Genomic DNA, 24,407 nt, shown 5'->3' on the forward strand with positions numbered 1-24,407 from the left:
GAGACATTGTTATTAGCATGAGTCTAAATGATAACAACGTTTAAGCTGTTTGTAATATCGCTTGATTTGATCTCAGTATTGCCTATGGCAAATTACTTTTCAATGTATAGCCCATTTATATTTTCCTTAAACAACAGCAACCATGCAGAATCAAATAAAGAAGAAAGAAAACAGCCTTATTGTATACTGAATGAAAATCATTGTCAAAATAAATATCAATATGTTATTATCATATCAAGGCTCGACTCTAATATTTTTTTTTTTTCTGATGGCCCGTTGGTGTTTGGTGTTTCGAAGAGAAATATATATTGGCTAAAATAAAAGGAAACATAGCAATCCATTTTGAATCAAAGTTGATCGATCTGACCATCAAAACACAACCTTTTTTGGTAATCTGGTGACTCGACACCAATTTTAGTGTCCCCGGGCCACCGGGCCTAACGCCAAAGTCGAGCCCTCCGTGTAAACATGATCATACATAGTCACATACCAATGATATTAGTTATTGATTTGATTTAAAACTCAATAAACGTGTAAATATGCATACATAAATTATCCATGATAATTGCACCAATCACTAAACGGCATACAATATGTTATGACTCCTCTGCAATCTCCTGTACAATTTTTCTTGTAAAATTAATGAAGCACAGAAAGAATTCAGCACAGGTCTTTTGGAAGGCATAGGGAATAATATTTGCCTACATCACTACATGCGTTGAAAAAATGAGGGTTTAATTGGCTCATCGTCTCAGGAATCGTTCTACATTCGCCCGAGGACGCCATTCTCTATACAGACAAGTAAACTGCTTACTGATGACGGTCTCTTCCACCTGTATCTTAAAATACGACGTGAATTATCTTTACGTTCTTGCGTACATGTGATTATTTTTCATTCTTTGAAATACTCTTTAAGTACATAATTATGTACTCTTGTTTATGTTGGTGAGAATGCTGCTGTTGGTAATTTGTGAATATAATTCCATTTGTACAAGTGGATGAATAAAAAAAAAAACAAACATTCACTGAATCTAAATGTACGTTTGGCACAATTAACTTCACCTTCAACACGTTTTTGTTTTGTTTTGTGTTTTTTTTTTGACAACGCAAACTGTTGTTTAAAGCGCTCGCGTACAAGTGAACAAACTCGACAAATAAATTTTGCAATGCGTTCTCACTCCACTTTATAAAAACGAGTTGAAGCCAGTAAGCATAATTCCCTGTAAGCAGTGAACACACGCAGATTGAAGATTGCTAGTTTATGAATTATTTTATCTAATTAAATTAGATGTCATACATGTTTGTTGTCACTGAATGAATAGTTTGACGTTTATCTAACTTCTTTTTCATAATGAAGTTTCCACTGGAAAAAAAAAGACTACATGAACTCATTCCTTCTACCCTCATGAATTTGCGCGTAAGGGCATATCAAAATTTTGTTATCCAACGCTGTCTTATGTTTGTATAGTGTTAGATTATAATGCCATTACCCTGCCATATTTTCTTTCATGAATTGTATTCGTAAAGGGAAAATTGATTTCTCTGTAAATCGATATTACTTTTAATTTTGTAAAACAATAACAACAAGAACACCAAAAGAGTGCAATTTCGACAATTTTAATACATCGAGTTATTGGCACGACATCGTGATTTCCCTGCAGTACGTTGGTGCTGCCGAACATTTTTTTTTTGTTTTTGTTTTTTATTTGTTTGCTCTTGTCATTGTTTTTGGCGCACACCGGTCTCTATTTTGTGTATATGTTTGTGTGTGTTGGGGGGGGGGGGGGGTTGGGGGATTGTCATAGGTATTATTCATGGTTGGGTCATGGGACAAGCTCCTTTCCCACCCCCTCTTTGGTTTTCTTGGGTGTGTAAGTGTGTGTCTGTGTCTGTGTTTGTTATCGGGTGTTTGTTTTTTCTTGCAGCCCCCTGGCCCCCTCCTCCCGTTCGCAGCCTAGGAAATTTAATACTAAAATCGAATTCAAACACAAACCAAGAAAGTTGTGCGATGTAAATCATAATAATACATCTTTATACTGCCTAGTGTAAAGTTTCACCGAAGGGTATCATTGGTCGCACTGCACAAATTTGAAGAAGCAATGTTATTTCCTCTCATCGTTACATTGTTTTATGCGCATAATATGATTCAAATCTTGTTTTGAGCATGGTCTATCAAACTGAAGGCACTTTCTCCCTAAAGGTCATGTAGTTACTAAGCTTTTACAAGAGTACAATGATACAATGCAATCTTTATTGATTTCATGTCCAAAAAAAAAAATGTTATGTAGTGATTTTTTAGCGGTTTTGTAGAGTTCAATTGGAAACTTGTGATATTATTTAGGCCATCACCTCTGTCAATTCAAATGTAGTTGCGAGTAGTATCTCTGATTTGTTAAAGCGTGGGAAACATCCCATATCTGTCCTACTTCAGATCCGATTGTTATGAAATCACCCACAGTGTTTTCTTCTGATTTCACATGGCTTGGAGTCACAAGTACGTTTCCATTATGATTATTATTGAAGATAATTTTAAAACAAAAACATAAAAGATTACACGGTTACCAGCCATTTTGTCCAACTATTCAAAATGTTCGAATCTTTTACGTGTGGAAATGAACATCAATACAGAATACACAAACGTTGAAAGCAATGGACAAATTACATGATTGATTCGTTTCTCTTGTTTACAAGAAATGAACTCTGGTATATACAGTGATGCCTAGACTTGTCACGTTCAAAGTTACACTTTTCAAACATGCATCCTCTGTTTCCATGTTTCTACCACCACATCACCCATAGCATGATACATCGAGTAACAGCCTCCTAATAAGGAGAAGCGTACACTGATGATAACGATAGAGCAGATTATTTTTATTTTTTTTTTGTGACAGAAATGTCTGTTTCTATTTTATGTTTAAGTTACGGCTATTCAATGATGCATATTACGTGCAATATCACTCTCAAGTCATGGTATTCGTGAAGAGAGAAATTAATTCTCGAACTGTAATAGACATGCGTGATTTAACATTAACCCCTTGTAGTTAGCTTCATTGGAACCAGCACTTTCCTAAAAAGCGCTGATGTACATGACTTGATGATAGCCTTTTCAATCAGAATAGGAGAAAATTAATGTTCCCTCTAATCCTACATGTTGTGGTTTTTTTTTCTTGCGTTCTCCTTTCGTTGAACTCGGTGAAAATTGTGTCACTGCAGTGAAACAAAAGATTGTTTATTAGAAACAGGTTTACCATACCCAGAAAAGATAGAGATATTCCTGATGAGAAACATGAACGCAAAATCCGAAGTTGCTATGGAATATTACTACTGGAAACATCAGGTCAAACCAAAAAGATGATCTCAGATTTACTTTCTTTCACGACCTCTTCTTTGTTTGAATATGAGAATATACAGTGAAGAGCTTTGTAAGTCATTTCTTCCCCTCAAACTCTCTTCAAATCGCCAGCGTATGACAGACCCAATGATTACAAGCCCATTACTCCAAAGACGGAGAAAACCCGACATGCCCGATGTGCAGCGACGCCGAAATTGTCCTTGTGGTCATTTGATTTTGTTCTGAGTTCCCCGGTCGCGGTCGGCAAGAGAGTGGATTTTCTCTCATTGCCTATATAATACAGATTGGCATTTAGGTCCTTGTCATGTGAACTTCGAAAACGGCAGTGAAAGAATGGGATTGCAAAAGGTTACGATGTCCGCATTCCGTGAAAAGGGAAATTTGACACGAATGGAAAATTCTCGTGGTAAGACACACAGCGCTTCGATGTAGGGCACAAAAGATTTAAAGTCATTGTCGTTTCAACAAACCGAGACGACTATGAAACATTGATATTGGATAGATCCACGGTTGTATGATTATGGAGACGTAAATGCCAAAGTGAGACGGACTGATGGGAATGGAATGAATTCTTGGAAGACGTGCACCCGAGTCAGAAAGCCTTACGATAATGGAACAATGCTCCTGGCCGGACGCGTAGAACATAACCACGAATTCCCAACACAGTAACCACGCTGAAGACTGGAGCAAAACCCCAGAAGGATCCAAGGAAGCATCTCACAGCAAGACAGTGCTCATGGATGACTTTGCCTTTGAACGCCTAAGTATTCTCAGGCACGTTTGCACCGCTCCAGCAATCCTGATGCGACCACAGTGTAAATATCGATTATCAAATTATGTGTTCCCAATTACTTGCTGACCTATTTCTGATCGGCGATGCAATTCAGGATGTTCTTTGCTGTCAGAGACTGTCTGCAAAATATGTTCGGCATAATATACTTTTAATCAAAATCTGACATGAGTTCTTCTGTTCAAAATGAAATCATATTTTGGCACATGTTAGATATCAGGATGTTTGAGTCATTCTTGGTATTCCTGACATGATATGTATTTCGTGGTGAATGTTCGAGCAGCAAAATCCCTAAAAGATCATAACGGATTCAGAGACGTTCGTATTTTCATTTGTCATCATTTGGTCTTCTTTTCCGTGTTTTGTTTTTCCTTTGCTTTGTTTTGTTTTGTGTTATCAGCAGACGACAGGATAGTCATTATAGACAAGAAGAATCCTTTCCTGTGTAGGCCTATATGACATTCATAATATGGATTATACTTTACATGGCCGTTGATATATATTGCAGTTTCTTGTTGACCAACCTAGTCATGAGTGTGTGCCCTCTAATTTAATTTCATGCCACGGATACTGCACTCTAGTTCATTTCCTCTCCTAGGTTGTTTGATTTTGTAAGGCAGTAGCATGATAAGCATGGAAATGATGTAGGCCTACATGCCTGTAGGGCGGAACTCCCTACCCCGTATCAACCTGATTATGTGGTTATCATATTGAACATGGTGGTAGCTGACTTCGGAAGCGTAAATTTCTGCTGTCTTATTGGAAAGAGCACTGCAACTAGTTCCCGGCTAAATCAATCGCAGTTTCTATGAAGTTTGAACGAGTGAGAAACAAGTCTACCGATATGTTTCTATACTCGTTTGTTCATGTCTTCAGTCTTGCTGATGCCTGTGTATGACAACCCTTGTTACATACAGTCAGTTGGGAGGCGACCTTCGCAGAGTGGTCGATGCCCTTTAGCGTAACGAGAAACGCTTTTATTTGCTAGTGGATTTGATACGTCTAACCGCTCCTCAATTCGCTGCCGATTAAGTATGTTTCGTAACGGAATACTTCAAGAGACGTTTATTTATATCTTTCTGCAAAATAGAGCAGAGCTCGATCAGTAATTTTCAATCGCTCTGTTCCGGACTGGATGAATTATAAATGGATGTGGTTTCTCTTCCCAGAAGCTTCAGTGGTTGGGGTGTTGATTTGACCGACGAAGACTGAATTATTAGACATATTTTTCTGTCGATGCTCTAACTTTAGCGGCTGATATAAGAACATAATATATATTCTAACCCGATATACACTGTTACTCATCGCACGCGTCTATCTCAACTCTTTCTTCAAAAGCAAAGGAGACACTTGAATTACTTTCATATTGCGACACGAAAATTATGGTTATCGACGCATACGATCTCCTTCAGGTTTGTTTGTTGTTTGATTGTTTGTTGCTGTTGTTGTTGTTTAAGGTTCGGGGTTTTGCCGTATAGCAGACATTTTGGAAACATTGTGAGGAAAGGGCTGCATTTTTCTTTCCATTCAAACGCGTTGTTTTCTTCACGGGTGATGATATCCCAGAACAGTTTCATTGACGAGAGCACGGTATCATGGAAATTTTATAATATTAATCAAAAGAAAAGTGACCAAAATAAATTAGTCCTACACCACATGTCTCTATTGGCAATACAAGTCATGTGACTGAATATCGTTACAGTTCTCCAATATATAAGTTTGTTAATTTACGCAAAGAGAAGTGATGCGATGTATCACATGTACTCGGAGTAGTACATATTCTTCATTGTTGTAGAGACATTTGTTTCGTCAGAACGTTATGTTGTTTGATGTCTTGTTAATGTTCATGGTAAAGACTCTACGAGCGAATTTGGAACGGGACACAGGTGTGTAAAAATCGTCTTATTTCACTTTTTTTTAATTACTGTAGTTAAGTGACTTACATTTTAACTTCACGTTTTTATCATAGACTTCAAAGCCCCTCGCTTTATAAAACGTGGGGTTGCTCTTTCATTTGTTTTTGGTCTACCGGAGGTTATTGGACGCACGTAAGGCTCAACTGTGATCGTCGGAAGGAAGGGAATGGCTCCAGCATACACACAGTCTTATCACTTCATTTCTATATCAATTTTAATCACTTGATAATCCATCATTATATTGTGGAGGAATTACATTATGTAGTTGTAGCCCCGTGATTACATTGAGGGACTATACACCGGAAAAGAACTTCAATTAATCTTTTAGTAACAAGTGTTTCAAGGGATTTTCCACAAATGACACTCGTAATATACATGTTCAGATCAAACAATATAGAGAAAGAACATTGCATAGTAACTTAAGTTAGTGCATGCTCGTAAATCAGTCTTTAGCATGTCATATTCATATTTGGAATACAAATAATGTGTGTGGGAACCTAGAGAAAAGTAAGTGCTTTGAAAGTAGGCTCACACCCATATCCACACCACACACACACAACACACACGTCTGCGCACATTTAGAATATTTGAGTGGAAATAAAGTTTTCTGTTTGTCTTGAATGAATTGGGCATCTTCCGTCTACGTATTATGTATCAATTTAATGTTATGTGTTTTAGGTTAAGATAAGGGTGCTTTATCAGGCTGATATCTTCCTTTAACTTTACAGTCCAGCGGATTATTTTTTTTTTCTGTCATCATTTCAGAGAGGAGTGAGATATCAGTCGAGCCAGAAAAATAAGATGGTCAATAGAGGGAGAGACAGATTGACAGTAACTGGAAGGAGTAAAAAATACACAGCATAGCACGAACTTCAAATGACAATCGTTAGTGTGTTCGCAGGTCATTTCAACTGAAACATTGCGGCATTGGGCAAAAATAGAGATGGGATTCAGTCTTTGAATTACGAAAGAATAAACTCCACTCCCATTGCATGTTTACACCCTCTGCAAGCATGTTAAATACTGGGCTTTTTAATTGCTGCTGCGTGTACGAATGCAAATGTAATACAAACCCCCAATCACATCTTTCTTTTTTTTTTACATTAATGATGTGAGGAGGTTGTCAAAAATAAGAGCACCTTGTCGTCATTAATGAGAGAGTTCATCTCACTCCGTAAACCACATGCATAATCTTGTGCGCCTATTCACTGAATAAATTTGGGGAAATAAATACGACCAAAGGGTGTCAGCTGACTAAACCTTGAAATTCGAATATCACAAATTCTCCCATAAAAGTCAAGAAGATGCAAATGCGAATTATACATGCACACACGTGGTAACGAAAGTCAAGGAATTCCGCTCTTCTATGCAGAGAAAATCGTATAATCCAAAGCAAATGGTGGATTGTTATCGATATTCTTCTGAGATGACATTTTTATCTCCACTTCTTCCCTCCGGACAGAATTCAAAGCAAAACCTTCATTATCACTTTTCATGCCAGATTTTTTTATGATACCTAGGCCGGAAAAAGGCACGCCAGTTGGAGGTTAGCTACTTACGTGGTATGAGGAGTGTCGTCGTTATATCATGGCAAAATTCTCGCATCTTACTTCAAAATTTGAATCAGTAGCTAAAATAGTGTCGTGCCAGTTTTTGCGTGTATCAATTAACAATCTGGCGTGTGGAGTAACTTTTATTCTCTTTTAGTGTATACTAAAAGCAAACAAAAAATTACCAAGTTGAATTTCTCATCATTATAGATCACAGCTCAAAGTGCCGTATCAGTTCTTTGAAGACTCGACACAATTAACGTTTTACTCTAATTGTGTTAGCAATATGTCTTTATAAGTTCTGATCGGATGAGCAGCACGAACTGTATGGCAACAGTTCGTCTACAAGACTTTGTCAGGTTATTTATATTGGAACCAATTTTAATTCTAATTCATGATCAGCTCTTAAGTAGTGGGACACCCCAAACTTCGAAACCGTGATACGCGGAATGTAAATAGAAAGCTGCAACTAAAAGTGAGAGCGTGCATTCCTTTTCATTTGATCTTTCTTCCCTAATTCAACTTGACATTTACAGCCTGTCTTTATCATAATTGAGAATAAAGTCTCTCCTGAAATATAAGCTGTAACCAAACTGAGTGCATGGCTGTAATCATGCCTGACGACTTTAACAAAACAACATTTAGGATATGACACGTAATGTGCTGTAGGCATAGTTTGCATGGAAGAATACATTGTCTATTGATATGGGCATGGTCAATCTAAAATGTTTGAATGATATAGCAACGTATAGAAATTATGGTTACAGCTCGTTATTCCGAAGGTTCGTTATTCCGAAGGCTCTTTATTCCTAAGATTCGTTATTCCGAAGGTTCATTGTTCCGAATTTCATTTTCGGATTAACCAATCTTCGGAGTAACGAACCTTCGGAATAACGCCACAAATTTTCGGATTAACGAACCCTTTTTCATTTTCGGACTAACGAACCTCTAGGTATAGGGAATTTGCGTGTTTCGGATTAACGACCCTTCGGAATAACGAACCTTCGGAATAGCGAACCTTCGGAATAACGAACAGCACCCGAAATAATGATATAGAAGTCTAATTATTTGTAATTCATTGTGTATTTTACTTATCATAAGCTGTTTTACTGTCTTCCATTCGAACTGCATGCAATCGAAATATATAAAAAAAAATCGAAGAGGAGATCAAGAGTAAGTTATCCGAGAATTAGAGTTTTTAAAAAAAGCAATAAATAATTGCCTATTTTGTCAATGAGAGTCCATGATTTATGCTATGACTCTACTATTGACTCTTTAGCCTCTTATATATCTTGTATAATTTTCAATGAGATACAAGTGAACTCATTACCATGAACGCAGTGTCGTGATTCTGTACTATACATGTATAATATGTTTGCGGGTGAGCTTTCAAACGAAATGTTATTTTTGTTACATTGACAAAAATTCAGGATAAAGAATTTTACTTTACGAGGAAGGAATTGAATGTGCAAAAGGCCCTGTCACACTACAGCGGATAGAACTAAGCGTGTGCCAGACGTTTTTGAATGTGCAAAGGCCCTGTCACACTACGGCGATTAAAACAAGCGTGTGCCAGACGTTTTTGGATGTTTTTGGTGTACATGCGCATAAGTTGACTTCGTTTTAGACTTTAGCCAGGAATTCGAGCAAATTTGTGTATATGGGAGCATTTCTTGAAACGTTTTGCCCGATATTTTCTTTTTCTGGCAATCTGTTATAAACGACCGAGATCCTTGCATCTGACTGACTGAGAGCAAATTTGTCATATCAGATAAAATATCCGAGAAAACACTTCATAAAATGCACCCTGGACTTTGTTAAATTTCAAGGAAAAAAGTGTATTCTAAATAAAAGCAGCAACTATGGGTAGTGGAAGCAAATTAAATTTTGAGCTCTTCAAATTTTAATTGCATCTCTTTATTCTGTTACATTTTTTTTTTTGCTTGCTGGTGACACCGCTTCTATAAAAAGCAAAAAAAAAAATTGATTGCAAGTATACTAATTTTTGTGATAATGATCAAATTTGGATGACAACAGTCATTATATGATATTCTCATTTCATATCCGATTCTGACGAAATTATCCGTCTGAGTGTGCGCCAATGACTAACGTCAACTTGAACACTGTGTGGAATTGCACCTTATCTGCAAGGCGTAACGTCTCATATCAGAGATAATGTTACCATAATATAAATTTGATGACACGAAATCACACTGCTGAAGACACTGGGTAAAATAAAACGTTGAAGAAGTGTATCGTGATTTTAAACCTTGAAAAACAACATAAATTTTCTTCTGCTTGCAGATGACACAAGTCTTTTTTATTCTCACTCAGATCCTTATGTGTTGCTTGATTCTGTGAATAACGAACTGCAACTGGTATTTGAATGGATTCAGGCGAATGAATTATCGCTCAATATAAACAAGACTAATAATATGGTCTTTAGTAATACAATAAAGTTTCTTCCAGGCTCAGTATTAGTGAATGGTTTGCAGTTAAATCAAATAGATTCAACAAAATTTTTAGGTATTAATATTGATAGTAATATTTCTTGGAAGGTTCATGTTGATTATGTATGTAAGTTGTTGTGGAAAAACGTTGGAGTTATTCACAAATTGAAGTACCTCTTCCCTAAGCCAATATTGCATTCCCTCTATTGAAATCTATTATTACCTTACTTAAATTACGGAATATTAGCCTGGGGAAATTGCTCTAAGACTAAAATCGATTCGTTATTTTTGATTCAGAAAAAGGCCTTGCGGATTATAAATCGTGCACAATTTTTGGATCATACAAATGAACTGTTTGTTTCCAGTAAATTACTAAAAGTTTCTGATTTATATTTGTATCACGTTGGAATTTTTATGTATAAGTTGAGCATTGGCGATCTTCCTAGTTTATTTTCCTCAATGTTTGTTAAAAACAGTGAAATTCATAATTACCCTACAAGACACAGTGGATCATATCACTTTTCCCCCGTTCGCACAGTTTTAGCCCTAGACAATTACTTCTACCGGTCCTTCTTTCTGGAATGAGTTGGATTCTGTTCGGCTGCAATCAATTAAGCAAAATCTAAAGGCCAGTTTTTTTAAATCCTATGTTTAGTTACTTGTCGTGACCATTTGATATATCTGTTCTTATTCGCAATGATGCCCCGCTCGGGTGACTTCATTTGACCACATTTCTTTGACCAATAGTGCAATGGAGCATTGAATCCCTGAGTTTTACCTTGAACATCATAAACTATTTTGTATACATTCCGTAGAGTTTATTATAATCTCGACATACCGATTTTCGCTTGTGTTTCGTCATCTTTCGTAATTAGCATGTTGTACTAAACGCTCATATCATTTCTTTGGAACCTACATCTTACAATAGGCCATGGGGTGAAGCGGAAAAAGAGGCTTAGAAAATGGGTTTCGTTCCAGCAACACTGGCACTACTTTTTGAATGCGGAAATGTGATGTTTTGTACATCCTAAATATACAGTAAAAAGTTCTCCTCGAAATATCCTGCAGTTTTTGCGAAAATCCATATTTTATAAACTGCGACCAGCATCCCAATACACATATCGTAATGGGGCTGCGGATTGTAGCATTTAGGATCATGACAGGCTAGTATTGCGGACAAACGTCAACCTTAAATCGAACAAAAATTTTTCAATTTGAAGACTTACAAGTAAGGTTGAAGTATTGACAACAGGATTCGTGCAAGGTTTGGTTCTACAAATAGTCATTTTCTGTTCAAATTGATGACTTAATATGACTAGGTCGAGAGGAATCTGGGAGAGCTACGCTGAATTGACGGTCAGCGCAGGCGCACACATCACTGCGCACAAATTTCGAATCCATTGACTGGATAATGATGTCTGTGTGCGCATGCGCTGGCCGTCAATTCAGTGTAGCTCTCCCAGTTTCCTCTCGACCGAGTCACATTTAGTCATCAATTTGAACAAAAAGGAACTATTTGCAGAAGCAAACCTTGCACGAACTCTGTTATCAATACTTCAAATTTATTAATAAGTCTTCAAATTGAAGATTTTTTTCCCGATTTTAAGTTGATATTTGTCCGCAATAACATATTCGTCATGATCCTGTATGCTACAGTTCACAGCCCCATGACGCTATGCGTATGGGGCTGCTGGCCGCAGTTATGCGTATGGGGCTGCTAGCCGCTGTATAGTTCCCATAGTGTTTCCAGGGTTCCACCTCCCTGGTGTTTCTAAGCTGAAATACATATACACATTTGTAAAGCACTGCTTTTAGCCATATAGTACCTAGAAAAAAAAACTGAAGTTTTGGTTTAATAGTTGCATTATATCTCATGTTTCAGCTTTTCCTGGTGTGTATCAGAGGTCAAGGCAAATGCCTTATATTCTGTTCAAAGACATGTTATTAATCAAATGACTAATCATTCAAGGCAAAAAAAAAAAAAATCAGAGCGTTTGTTTGTGTGTGTGTCCGCGTGCATGAGGGAGAATCTTATTGTACACACACACACACACACACCCTCACATGCACACACACATACGCACACACATAGTTATGAAGATACCCAAGTGTATTACAATATTATTCTACATGCCTTGGCCATTTATCACATCAGCATCATAAAAAAGATCATCATAAACATGAACACACACAATGATATAATACATGTATTGATCAGTGCATTACACATACACAGGTGCATAAAAACGCTGACATATTATATACACTCACACGCACACATACAAACTCATTTACACACATGAGACATTACTGTTAAACAGATCATATTGTTTATCAGTAAATATGTTTTTCTTTTCTTCTTCTTAAGAAGCTTTAATATATTTAGATCACATAGCAATCACATTGTTCATGAAATATTACAGTACTTTAGAAAATTTAATCTTCATAAGATTTCCTGAAGTTTTCATTGCTATCATTAGGTTGGTGGGACACTACCTCCTTTCATGTAAGATAGCTCAAAATGATAATCAGTCAAATTTTCTAGTTTTAATAAATTTTCTGGAACATTCCATGGTCCAAATATCCTTGAAAGGGTGTAAAAGTTTTGAAAAATGCCAATATTTAAAATAAAGGCAATATTATAGTTTACCCATTCATGAGTGAAAACTGCTGGATTCTGTATTGGAGGCAATGTGTACCTGAAAATCTTGGAGAGAGTAAAACAGGTTTGGCATTAAAAATTATGATAACATTGCAATTAACTTCCAATATCAGAGGATCTGTGAAAACCTGACTCAACTTATTTGCACAATTTTCATTTGGCTGGTATTAGTTTTAGCAAACTGATTTTGTACTCACACCTACATTGTACTGACCTTTCTACATGAACATTCTGTTTCAGTATTAATAATAGTTACATATTTTTTTCCCCCAGAGTGGGAGAAACAAATTTTAATCGTAGTCATTCAGTTTTATGAAAAAAAAACACACTTAGGAAAACATCTTTGTTCTTAAAATAATTCAACCCTAATCAAATCATAATAGTGGGCAGAAATGTTTGCTAAAGGGCGAACAATCACATACTGAGGCAAGGGGTCAAAACATGTTGCATAAACATTGGCATTCAAAATACAGGAAGCAATCTGTATTAGAAAGACATTTTATCATGCACAACTTTGGTAAGATGTCAATTCTTGAACATTAATCACATTGACCAAATCATTGGTGCATATACAGTACATTCTGTTGTTTCTGAACTTTGCACTGAAGTTCTTTGTGTATGTGTGTGAATGTTTCAGTGGTGTATATATATTGCTCCATTTTATCAAGGACAACTTATAGTAACATGACAATGTTTTCATGCTTCAATATTAATCATATTGACCTATTTCCCTTGGCAAGTAATGAGCAGGTTGACTCTGTTGCAAATGATGCATTTTACAGGCAACACAGCAGAACCTGAAGAGCTTCCAGAAGAAAATCTTGATCTTGATGAGAGCGTCTTAGGGGAGGAAACAGATGCTCCTGCTGACGGACCAGGCTCCTCCTTCAGCTTTCGTTTCCTAGCGAGATTCAGGCGTTTGCTATCTATAAACCTCTTGTAGCAAGTTTCATGGAATCCTATTTAATACAATGGAGAAATGAACAGCAATGATTAGCCGTTGGATTTTGTTAGGGGGAAAAAAGGCTAAACGCTAGGGGGAGGGGTTGAACATTACACTCAATATATCATTAAATGTACGGTAGACTATTGACTGCCAATATTTGAATCTTGTAATTACCAATAGGCCCTAGTACTATGCCAGGTAATCATTAACACCTCATGATCATTGTCATCATCAACTACTTCAACTTGTACCTGCAGTGCAATTACTGATTTTAAATGACATCTACAGCTTTCATCACCTGATCACATGCAATATCAATTATCATAATTATGAATACAACTGCCTTATCATCATTAATACTAGTAATCCCTGGCCTTTCACTATCACCGCCACCCAGTGCCACTGCTTTATAATTTGGTACAACATAATGGTAATCATATGTTTTAGGGAGTTTAATTGTTGAAATTATGTCATTATTGTCATTGTTGGTTTTTTAGACCTATTTATATCCAATATTGATAAGTTAATTTAATGAGATGCTATTAAAAATGTGTGTTTTGAGGGGGGATTCGCCGATTTCGGGGTGAGAGAGACAGGACGGATTTTTGATATTAATACTCCATGGCCATGATTATGAAAATATAAATTTATATGCAGTTTATACCTTTTTCAATCCAGTCCTGTGCTGTGTGTCAAGATTTTTACAAAACAATATCACCGATCAGCTACATCAACCTAACCTGGGCTGTACATAGAACAACATGTAAAATTCATCTAGGCTACATTATAACGGCGCTATGCCATGCCATGGTGAAATTCAAGATAATTTATCTAAAATGTAACAGACACGCTAACGGCTAAGCTACTGTACAACATTAGCGTCCATTATAACATACACAAGCAACGTTCATAACATAAATGTACAGCTGTACTTGTAGTCATTACGCATATATGAGACTGCACTGCAGTGTCGACTGCTACGACTGTACGCACGTAAACTAACCTGTAAATTATCCTATGAACATGTAGGTTGCAGCAGTCCCCCTGAGCAGCTGAATCACTTCGTTCTGGTCTGCGATTTCACGGTCTCCCCCACTCAATTTGATCCACTCTTTGGCACACAAAATAGGTTTCGTCTATCTTAATTTTCGGCAGAGCAGACGACGTAGACGCGTCGACAGGCTCACAGGGGGCGGCCATTTTGACTCGTAAACAATAATTCTCGATTCGGATTGGATAACATACATCACATGATCGTTCGCGAATGAATATCGTACACGGCAAAGTGTACATATTCAGCTCCTCAGTGACAAAAAAGTTCACTGTTTCCCCCTAAATTACCAAAATACTGCAGGAGGGTTTGTGTCGAACTTTTTCCTGTAGCCTTTTTGGTTATTTGTTTACACGTAGCTGTGGAGAAATTTTAGTGCCGCAGTTGTCGGAACGAAACAAGCGAAAAAACCAGCTCACCCCATGGCCTACAAGCATTGCTTTTTAGTAGGTTCCTCATATTTACACATCATTATATTACATGCCCTTATACATTTGTGAAATTATGTCTAAAGTTGAATGTTTTGTTATACATATTTTACTCCGAAATCAAATGGAATATGAAACCTGAATATGGAATGTGGAATATGGAACTTGAATTTAAAAAAAAAAAAACTGAACAAACCAAAAACCTTAAAGTTTCTGAGTTTGCTTCGTAAGCTGTCGAGAAATGTTTGAATTAAACATTAAATTATCAAAATTGCGTGGATTCATGCTATACTATTCGTGATGATAATACCTAACACGTTACAGTACAAAATATCACTTTGGAGATCACGGAAACGTGTCTTTGACATGAAAAATTACACTATACCGATATAGAAATGAAGTATCCATCAAGTTTTCTTCCAAATAGATAATTTTGTTTTGAAATCAATTTAGGTCAGTCAAATCAAATCAAAGGTTTTAGATAAGATTATGTGTGATAAAGTAACACAAATGTTCCATTCTACCTGGACTTGACGAACAATGATTATTATTACGACAATACAACTGCTGTTGTGTCAGGAGTGGCTGGACGTCGAACAGTCTAAAAAACAAACAAACAAATACATGTTTTAGATCATTCAAAATTACTTCCTTGCAGCACGCAGAATGATTAACTCCTTCTGAAGAGAAAGTTTGACAGGATGCATTCAATTCCTCTACATTTTAATGCTAACTCTTTATATAACAATACACATTCATCCCCTTTAAAGCCCCCGTCACACTAGAGCGGATCGAGCCAACGAATGCCCAACGGATTCGAAAATTTGGAGATACGCTCACGTCCGTTGCTCGTCGTTCGTTACCCGTTTGACGTTCGCTGTATCCGCTAGCTGTTCGCAGAGAATCGCAGAGATCCGCCGGAACCAAATTTTGATTTTGGACACGTCCAAAGTCTTGAGCGGATGACAAACGGAATGACAATCCGCTTTGTGTTCGTTTAACATCCGCTGTTCGAAAGTTTTGCTCACTCTGCGACCGTTTCTTATTCGTCCGTCGTTTCGTCATTTCACTATGTATTCTATTCAGTTATAAATGAATAATATCCGCACTTGTAGTGATTGCCATCTAGAACATTATTATAAACCGCTCCTATAAAAGTCAACCTGTAGGGCATGAGTATCTCTGCACGGAAATTGGGAATTGTGAAAGTTCGACTCCCGTTATCTTAAGATGATTAATGTTAACTGGTGAATTTAATGATTAACCGTGGTTAAAGGACTTCACCTTGTATCCATTGTGTATCGATGTTATTGATAAAACTGTGCATTGTATCTCAAAGGTAAATTTTGAGAAATTGACCCTAAGCCTAAAACATTGAAACTCCGACGCACATTTTGTGCAATACAACATAATAACAACTATCGACAATGTTACTGTGATTTTTTTTCATTGTTATTGGTGCTGCTGGTGAATTTCATTTCCTGTAATTGATCAGTAGGGCCCACATTTTATTTATGATACAGAACGCGAACAAGCATGCTGGAAGAGATGAGATGAAGAGAGGACTGTCGTGAGGAGACTCTTATATTTCTTCAGTGTAGTATTTATTTTGATGATCTTTGATGATTCGCCCAATCACTCTTCATGAACATCCAGAAATCCCAGATAATAATATGTATGAGCCAAAACCAACACAAAAGTTTGACGAATATGCCCAATCGAGCTAAATATCACCATCAAGCTAAAACTATAACACATCATTTGATTGTCCACTCATGAAATATGTTAGCTTAGCGAGTCAGAAAGACAACAAAAGAAAGATGATTGTCACAAAAAGAGAAAAAAAAATAACTTCTGCTCAAAAGGATTTGGTGAAGTGTGCGTCAGCCGAGATCCGTCACGTGATTGCCGCAGTATCGCTTTGCATATGCTAGGCATTCGCTGGTCATTCCGTTTGTCCGCTCAGCATCCGTTGGATGGCCTGTACGCATTCACTTTCATTCGTTACTTTATCCGCTCGTAACACGGTTAGCATATGCTCATCATTCGTTAGGCGAACGTTCGAAAACCACATTTTGCTCGAGCGGATTCGAGCGTATCTGGACTTTGCCAAATTTTGCCTGCGCCTAGGCATTCGCTTATTTATACGCTAAAGTGTGACGTGGCCTTTAACTTCTGCATAGCGCCCGGCGCACCGGCTGTTCATGGAACAGCCATGTAGCTCGTGTGATATCAAGTGATCTTTTTAGTACACTCCGGCACTGCACTTACTGTTCAATTGGTCTGTAACCCAGTATGACGCGGAACAGGTATCTGTACTTTCCCTTTTATCTTATCATATTTCTTTACATATTCTTTTGTCGTAAACAAGTGAGCAATGACTATTATGTGGCACAATACATTTGTTGGGTACCGCCACGAAAGTTTTCACTCATGGCTCCGCGAACACTTTGAGTTCAGCAGAGAAAGCTAAAACATGTCAGCAACAAACAAGCAAAATAAAACCCGACAAAATATTAATGATTATTAGTTTGAACGGTTTTCATACAACTCAGCTGAAATAAGCGGCAGCACTTGGGTATAATCTTGAGGAGAACACAAAGAGACAAGACCATCGTCTTACACTATTCACATCTGGATTCATATTATTTAAGAAAAGCTGCACCCGAATTTGGGGCAAAAAAAAAATGTATCGCAATGCATGGTCTCATGCAGATTAGGCAATGTCAGTTATACAACATATATACTGCAAGGTATTGAATATGATTTTTAATAGCGAAGTTAATAGCTTGTTTATTGTCTCAAATGAAAATTATGATTTTTTTTTCATTTCAGAGTACAAAACAAAGATTCCTTTCATTCCACGACAACGATCTAGATTTCCCAATGTCCCCTCAAAATGACAAAATGGCAAATACTAATACGTATTTTATTAATAAATTTGACACGAAAAATGCATTCAGAATGTCTGACGATCAAAATATAAAAGAGAGCTTGAAGACAGGAAACAATAATGTTTTCATTGACCTATTTCTGTCCCTCCATCAAGATATATTTGTTGAAATTGTACACATTATACTTGAAACATTGCATTTTCAGAAACATGATTCTAGGGCCGTAGGTGAGAAACCGAAATTAGTTCACAAGTTTTGTTGTTTTTCATTTTCCATCTGTACAAGACAAGACGACTGGATATTCCATATTCAGCTGTACTATCATAGTGCTGCTGGTCTCCCATGGGGATAATGTTGTTGATATAGTGTGTACTTGAGGCGGACTAGCTTGCCGGGTTATGTACCCTGCACTTTGCGATGAATGAATGAAGCGGGATTTTTTTACTTGCGTGGGTTGTGACTCTCTTACACATGGGACTTCCATCCTACGTCCTGTTCGAGGGACAGGTTTCTCTGTAAACAGACATGATACACGACAAAGCATCACTTCGACTGTTCTAATCTTTCACAACAATGTTCCAGTCCATTATCTGGATGCGTCGAGCTCCCAACTGATTCACTAATGGTGACGATGCTACTAGGCTAGTATATAATGAATCTCTGTCTCTCCCAAAGTCTAATTTCTCGGCAACACCCTGGCTGCAAGCTTCCGGTCATGAACCCTTTCTGCAGTAATGCTATTAACATTATCAGACCTCAAAACAAGTTTACCACTTTACATAGCTTTTCCTTGTCCGTTTGCAATTATTGGAACATTTATAAAAAATTCATAAGCGAAGTCACTTTGCACCCATGTATAGATGGGTACCTGGCAATACCAGGGTAATATAGGGTTTCCCGTTCATTTTCAAACTTTTGTCATTAAATTTTATAGATTTGTAGAGTTTGATTTCGTCCCGAGAAATCTGGAATATGTCAATCCTAGTCTTAGATTCGTCTTTTGTCGATCATTTTCGAACAAAGTCTATTCAATTAATTTGTCACACATTCTCGTCATTTCAAATTCAAATTCGTCCGTCACATTCGCTGCACACATAACAGCAAAGGCAATAATTATCGTCTATTAGTGATTATTTTCGCTTTCGTCAAATATTCCTTCAAATTCATCTCATATCTTTTTTGTTGTTGTTGTGATTTCTTGGTTATTTCATTTTTCCTGCAACCGTTCACTTTTTCCACATTTAAAAGTAACATACACGCACGTGTTCTCCGCCCCCCCCCCCCACACACACACAAAAACCACATCCTATCAAATAGAGTACACATGGAGACAATAACAATTATGTACAGTCACACAAACGGAAACGGTGTTTATATATATATATATATATATATATATATATATATATATATATGTATGTATATATAACATATATAATATATATATACTATAATAATGATAATAATGGCAGTGCCCTGTGTCACAGTAGTGGCAGCATTGAATGGGTTACCCGGGGTAAAGAAGACTATGCTACTACTATTAGATCCGTTTCCCCCCATCCAATCATAAACCAGAACACGTCCATTAAAATTCACTCTAATATATTCTGTTCCCTTAATCTCGTCACAAACAGGTTACAGTTCAAGCCTCGTGTGCTACGTTGGTTGCCATGACAGCAGACAGGTACCGTGTTATCCTCCGACCAATTCACTCTCTTCATTCGAGAACAGTAACGAGAGCAAACGCCATCAACGTCGTCATATGGATAGGTCAGTGTCTGTCTCATTCTCTCTCTCCTCCCCCTCCATATTTTTCTTTTTGCATTTTTTTTTAAACTTGATTCGTTTAATTTATCACCATTTACCTAAGTGTGTGCGTATATATCATATCATAGCAATCGTATGCGGGTATTTGTTAGAGGGAGACAAACTGAAAATTCAAAACCTCAACCTTCACCCCTCTAGTATTCTTTTACATTTATCAATGCCTTCTCCGCCTTGGACTACTTAATATAACAATGTCGGAATTTCGGAGCTTAGGTATTGTTCCAAGTTCATCGTGTCACTGCCGGCAACCAGGGACAGCCTGGTGGCAGTGTCGGTGCCCGGAAATCAGTAGATGACAGGTTCGAGTCCCGTGGTTCCTTTTATCCGACATGTTTGTTAAATTAAAGATCAGCAGTTGCGATCTTACAAATTTCATTTGTTAGAGGGAGACAAACTTGAAGAAAATTCAAAACCTCAAGAGAAAGATTGTGGACACAAAAATACTGAAATGCTTTGAATGTCACACAAATTCTGATAGGAACTTTTTTTTATCTTTTATTCATTTTATCGAGATGGACGAAATAGTTGTACTTTAATACGATGTAACATCAGTTATTCGTTATTACGTACATGTATTTTGATAGAAAGTGAGTCAAAGCTCCTGCGTGACATTCCAGACGTTTGTTTTATTAATTCTTCAAAAATTAGTGTCGATTTTTCAGAGGCACATTTTCTTTATCCCATCATGAGGAACTCCTGTGGGACATTAGTCATTGCGTGAAAATACTTAGATGAATGTGAAATAAAAATCCAGGTTTACCCACGCGGCCCGGGTTCGAACCCGAGTCTGGACTGAGCAATGTTGTGTGTAAGCATACCGTCCCCTCTAGCAAGAGGCAAAACACTCGAATAGGACATAAAATGGAGGTCCCGTGTGTGAGAGAGTCACAACTCATGTACGTAAAAGATCCTGCTTCATTCATTCATCGCAAAGAGCAGGGTGTTTAACCCGGTGAAATGGTCCTGCAACTCACATCCAACTGGACCCCATGGAAGACCAGCTAAACGTAGCTGAATATGGGCTATCCAGCCATCTTCTCAGATGGAAACGGACAAACAAACAAACAAACAAACCCCTTACCATCAAAAGTGGATTTGGCAACTTTTAGAAAGGAACATTGAAATTTGTCACATTAGTTTTGACTTGACTTTGATCAGTCATAATGAAAGTGGTTAGATTATGTAAAGTTAAGTTAGGTTATTTTACAAACTTCACGGCAAATTCTAGACATGAAAGGTTTCTTTATTCGTTGAAAGAGGTATTATATTCAACATTTTGAGAGCCTTGTCATGAGAGTTTTAATCGGAACCCACTATGTTTGAAATATCTATTTTCACTTTTTTGTCATTTGTTTACCTCTTGTGAACATACTTATTGTATCAGTATTTTTACTACCTTATTCTATTAACAATAATTTCATTCTATCGCCTTTGAGGAGACAGTAAAGAAACGCATAACAAAGGCAGAATTACAAGAAACTGTATCCTTTCTGTTTCTGTCATTGCACAACACACAGCTTCATTTCTCCTTCACATTCCTGCCGCTTTGCTGATGGAGGTCCACAGTGACCCTTGGCGAAACACCAAGTTTTGTGGCGTCCGTGGCCAAAGGGATAGCCACAAGTGGCTCTTCGCTTTCCGTGCCTACCAAGTGTACGCCAAGTTGATACTCTACATTCTACCCTTCGTCGTCATGACTTACTGCTATACCCGTATTCTACGCACCGTCTGGAGCAGCTTTTACCTTGCCAGCATGGCTTCTGAGGCTCAGCGGAAGAAGAGGTGGAAGGTCACAAGGATGACACTTACTGTAGTCGTTCTTTTTGGGGTCTGCTGGGGTCCTATCCACGCAATCAACCTGGCGACGTCGTTCCAAATCAACACCGAGGCTTTTAGCAGCCAGCACCTCACGCATTTTACTTTCTTTTCGCTTTGCCTGGCCTATTCTAACTCCGCGCTGAACCCTTTCCTGTATGCATTCAGTGGCCGCAGCTACCGAGAGATGCTCCTCCACTCCTTCCGGTCGAACAAGGCGCGGAGGAAGAGCTCTTGTGCCTTCACAAGAGGCACCCGGCTATGCTCGCACCAGCAGTCTGTGGTCTCAGCAGAACACAATGGCTTAGACAGTCGGCGAACGAACATCAAACCAATTCTTTCCAGGAAAACTTTCCCAACACTTAAGACAAACTCATTATGAAATTAAGACACTTTAAAGCGGTTCCTTTCTTCCGCCGGCTGTGATATAGTACGAAAGAAAAAAGCAAAGAGGAATATGATGTTATAAGGTTACAAATGACATGGTTTCAGCTCTGTATAAATGTTTTGAGATCATTACGTTTGTTATCCATTAATAGGAAAGCTGTGCTAAAAAAGAATAATAAAAATAAGGAGAGTTTATTCTTGCGCGTTTCCAAGACAGAGGAGAGCAACATATTTTATGTACGATGAACATAAAACATAACTTGTACTATTTTCAGAGATATCTAGAGCTATTGAAACATACTTCATGCGGAACGCCATGATCACGTGAGAAGGATCATAAACTCCCGAAGGACACCATCCTAGATGGCAAACATTCCAAGAAGCGAATAATTCCGACTACTCATAATCTTCGTCAGATTGCACCCATTCTTGCACAGCTGTCAGGGTTTTCATTCACGAGTAAATTAATGTTTTGTCGGGTCTGTATATGGACAAACTTGTTAGATTCAATGAACAGGGGAAGATATTGATTGTTCATTTGATAGTAGGAATTGGTTTTGCTCCATTAATTCAGAGCGTTTTTCTCTTTACGAGTCAGTGTACTGGACTCTGGTAGGTGACGGAGCCTCTTATTATCATACATGTAGTTACACAGCTTAGTCTCAATTTTTGATAAAGTCCTCGAAGAATTCATTCAATATCCATCTTCTTCGTACCTAGGAAGATTTTAACATTGTAACTATGTTGTTGTCAAGGTTTGAATTCCTCGAAGAATTCATTCAATGTGCATCTTCTTCGTACCTTGGAAGATTTTAACATTGTAACTATGTTGTTGTCAAGGTTTGAATTCCTCGAAGAATTCATTCAATGTGCATCTTCTTCGTACCTTGGAAGATTTTAACATTGTAAATGTGTTGTTGTCAAGGTGTTGTTATATGTTATCTACGCGTTCATAAAACACAATTTTTACTGAACGTATACCCTAATGTATAAATATGTGCTTGTATGTACAAAGGCAAAAAAAAAATACAGTATTTCTAATTCATATAAAACTTGTAAATAATAGATGATGAATATGCTGAAATCTGGACTTACTTATCAGGTTTTCGAGAGATGAATTTTCTTTCTATTTTGTTGAATAGTTCCTTTCTCTCTCACACGCACAAGATCTGTCTCTCTCTCTCTCTCTCTCTCTCTCTCTCTCTCTTTCTCCAGCTTTGTCTTTCCACAGGATAACCAATCGTGGAACTGACTACAAGCACAAAATGAAGGAATATATATATACATATATTTTGTTTGTTTGTAACAGTCAATGCTCTGAGTTACATGTAAATTTGTATTTTCTTATATAGATCAGTAATCATGTTGATCTCATCCTTATGTCTGCGTTTGTTAACTTTAATTGTTTTTGTCATAAAACCATGTCAAAAATAAAGGCACATCGTATCTTCGCTGTTACGAGACCTTGTATGTACATTGAGGCATGATGTTATATTTTGTCCGTGTGTGATGGTGTGTTTGTTTATATTATCTTGTTTTAACATTTGGGATGGGAAAGAGATCTGAAAAAAAAAAGGTTTCTTTGTGCTAAGTTCACACCATGTCCCGGCGGTCACGGCAATCATGATTGTGTCAGGCCATGGACGCGAGACAATTATACAGATAAACATTTAAACTCATGGTAAACTCATCCAAACTATGCTGGGTCAAAATAAACGTGTATCAAGTGGTGCAGGAGTTATCGAGTCAAATCAGTTTAACCCAAAGATATTCTTATAATGTTGTATGCAATCGCAATATTACCCCATTTGACTTAAGGAATGCTCGCATGGGGTTAGTAAAAAATAAAAAAAAAATCAAATACATGCATATCCAACTAGAAAAACGCATCTACACAACCTCCCTAAAATGAGATCCCGAAATTATGATAATGATGGCTCACAATTTTGGAATTCTCTGAGTCCTAGTCTAAAACAATTTCAAGGTCTTTACACATTTCAACGTTAAGTGAAGTTATATTTATTACCTGAATACTACAAGTTACATGACCAAACTGATTAATGGAGATATCTAATCGATTCCTTGTTAATCTTATGTCGTAACTTCGACCACATTCACTGAAACCATTGCTATTGTAATAACGGCGACAACATCCGGTTGCAACCATCCGAGACCGCCGCAGACCGTTGACAACTTACGTATTATACGATTAACTACCCATAGATTTGAAGTAATCTGATGTATGATTCTTGAGACGGAAGATTTCACTTTATGCTAACGACATGCAATTCGTTGATAAACGAGTAATATGTCTATATGTATCCTTTGGTATAATAGGA

The 24,407-nt window shown here is 37.4% G+C and overlaps 1 protein-coding gene across 1 annotated transcript in view; it reads left to right on the plus strand.

The window, feature by feature from the left end:
* LOC140231081 (G-protein coupled receptor 54-like) overlaps positions 1-22,817 on the plus strand; it is a 93,354-nt gene extending 70,537 nt beyond the window's left edge. Inside the window, exons 2-3 of the mRNA XM_072311233.1 lie at positions 19,674-19,809; positions 21,384-22,817. Coding sequence (XP_072167334.1) covers positions 19,674-19,809; positions 21,384-22,063 — 816 coding nt within the window. The 3' untranslated portion in view covers positions 22,064-22,817. The remainder of the gene's footprint in view (positions 1-19,673; positions 19,810-21,383) is intronic.
* Positions 22,818-24,407: the final 1,590 nt, after the last annotated feature.

Source organism: Diadema setosum, chromosome 7 (genome assembly GCF_964275005.1).
Source record: "Diadema setosum chromosome 7, eeDiaSeto1, whole genome shotgun sequence".
Classification (NCBI taxonomy): Eukaryota; Metazoa; Echinodermata; class Echinoidea; order Diadematoida; family Diadematidae; genus Diadema; species Diadema setosum.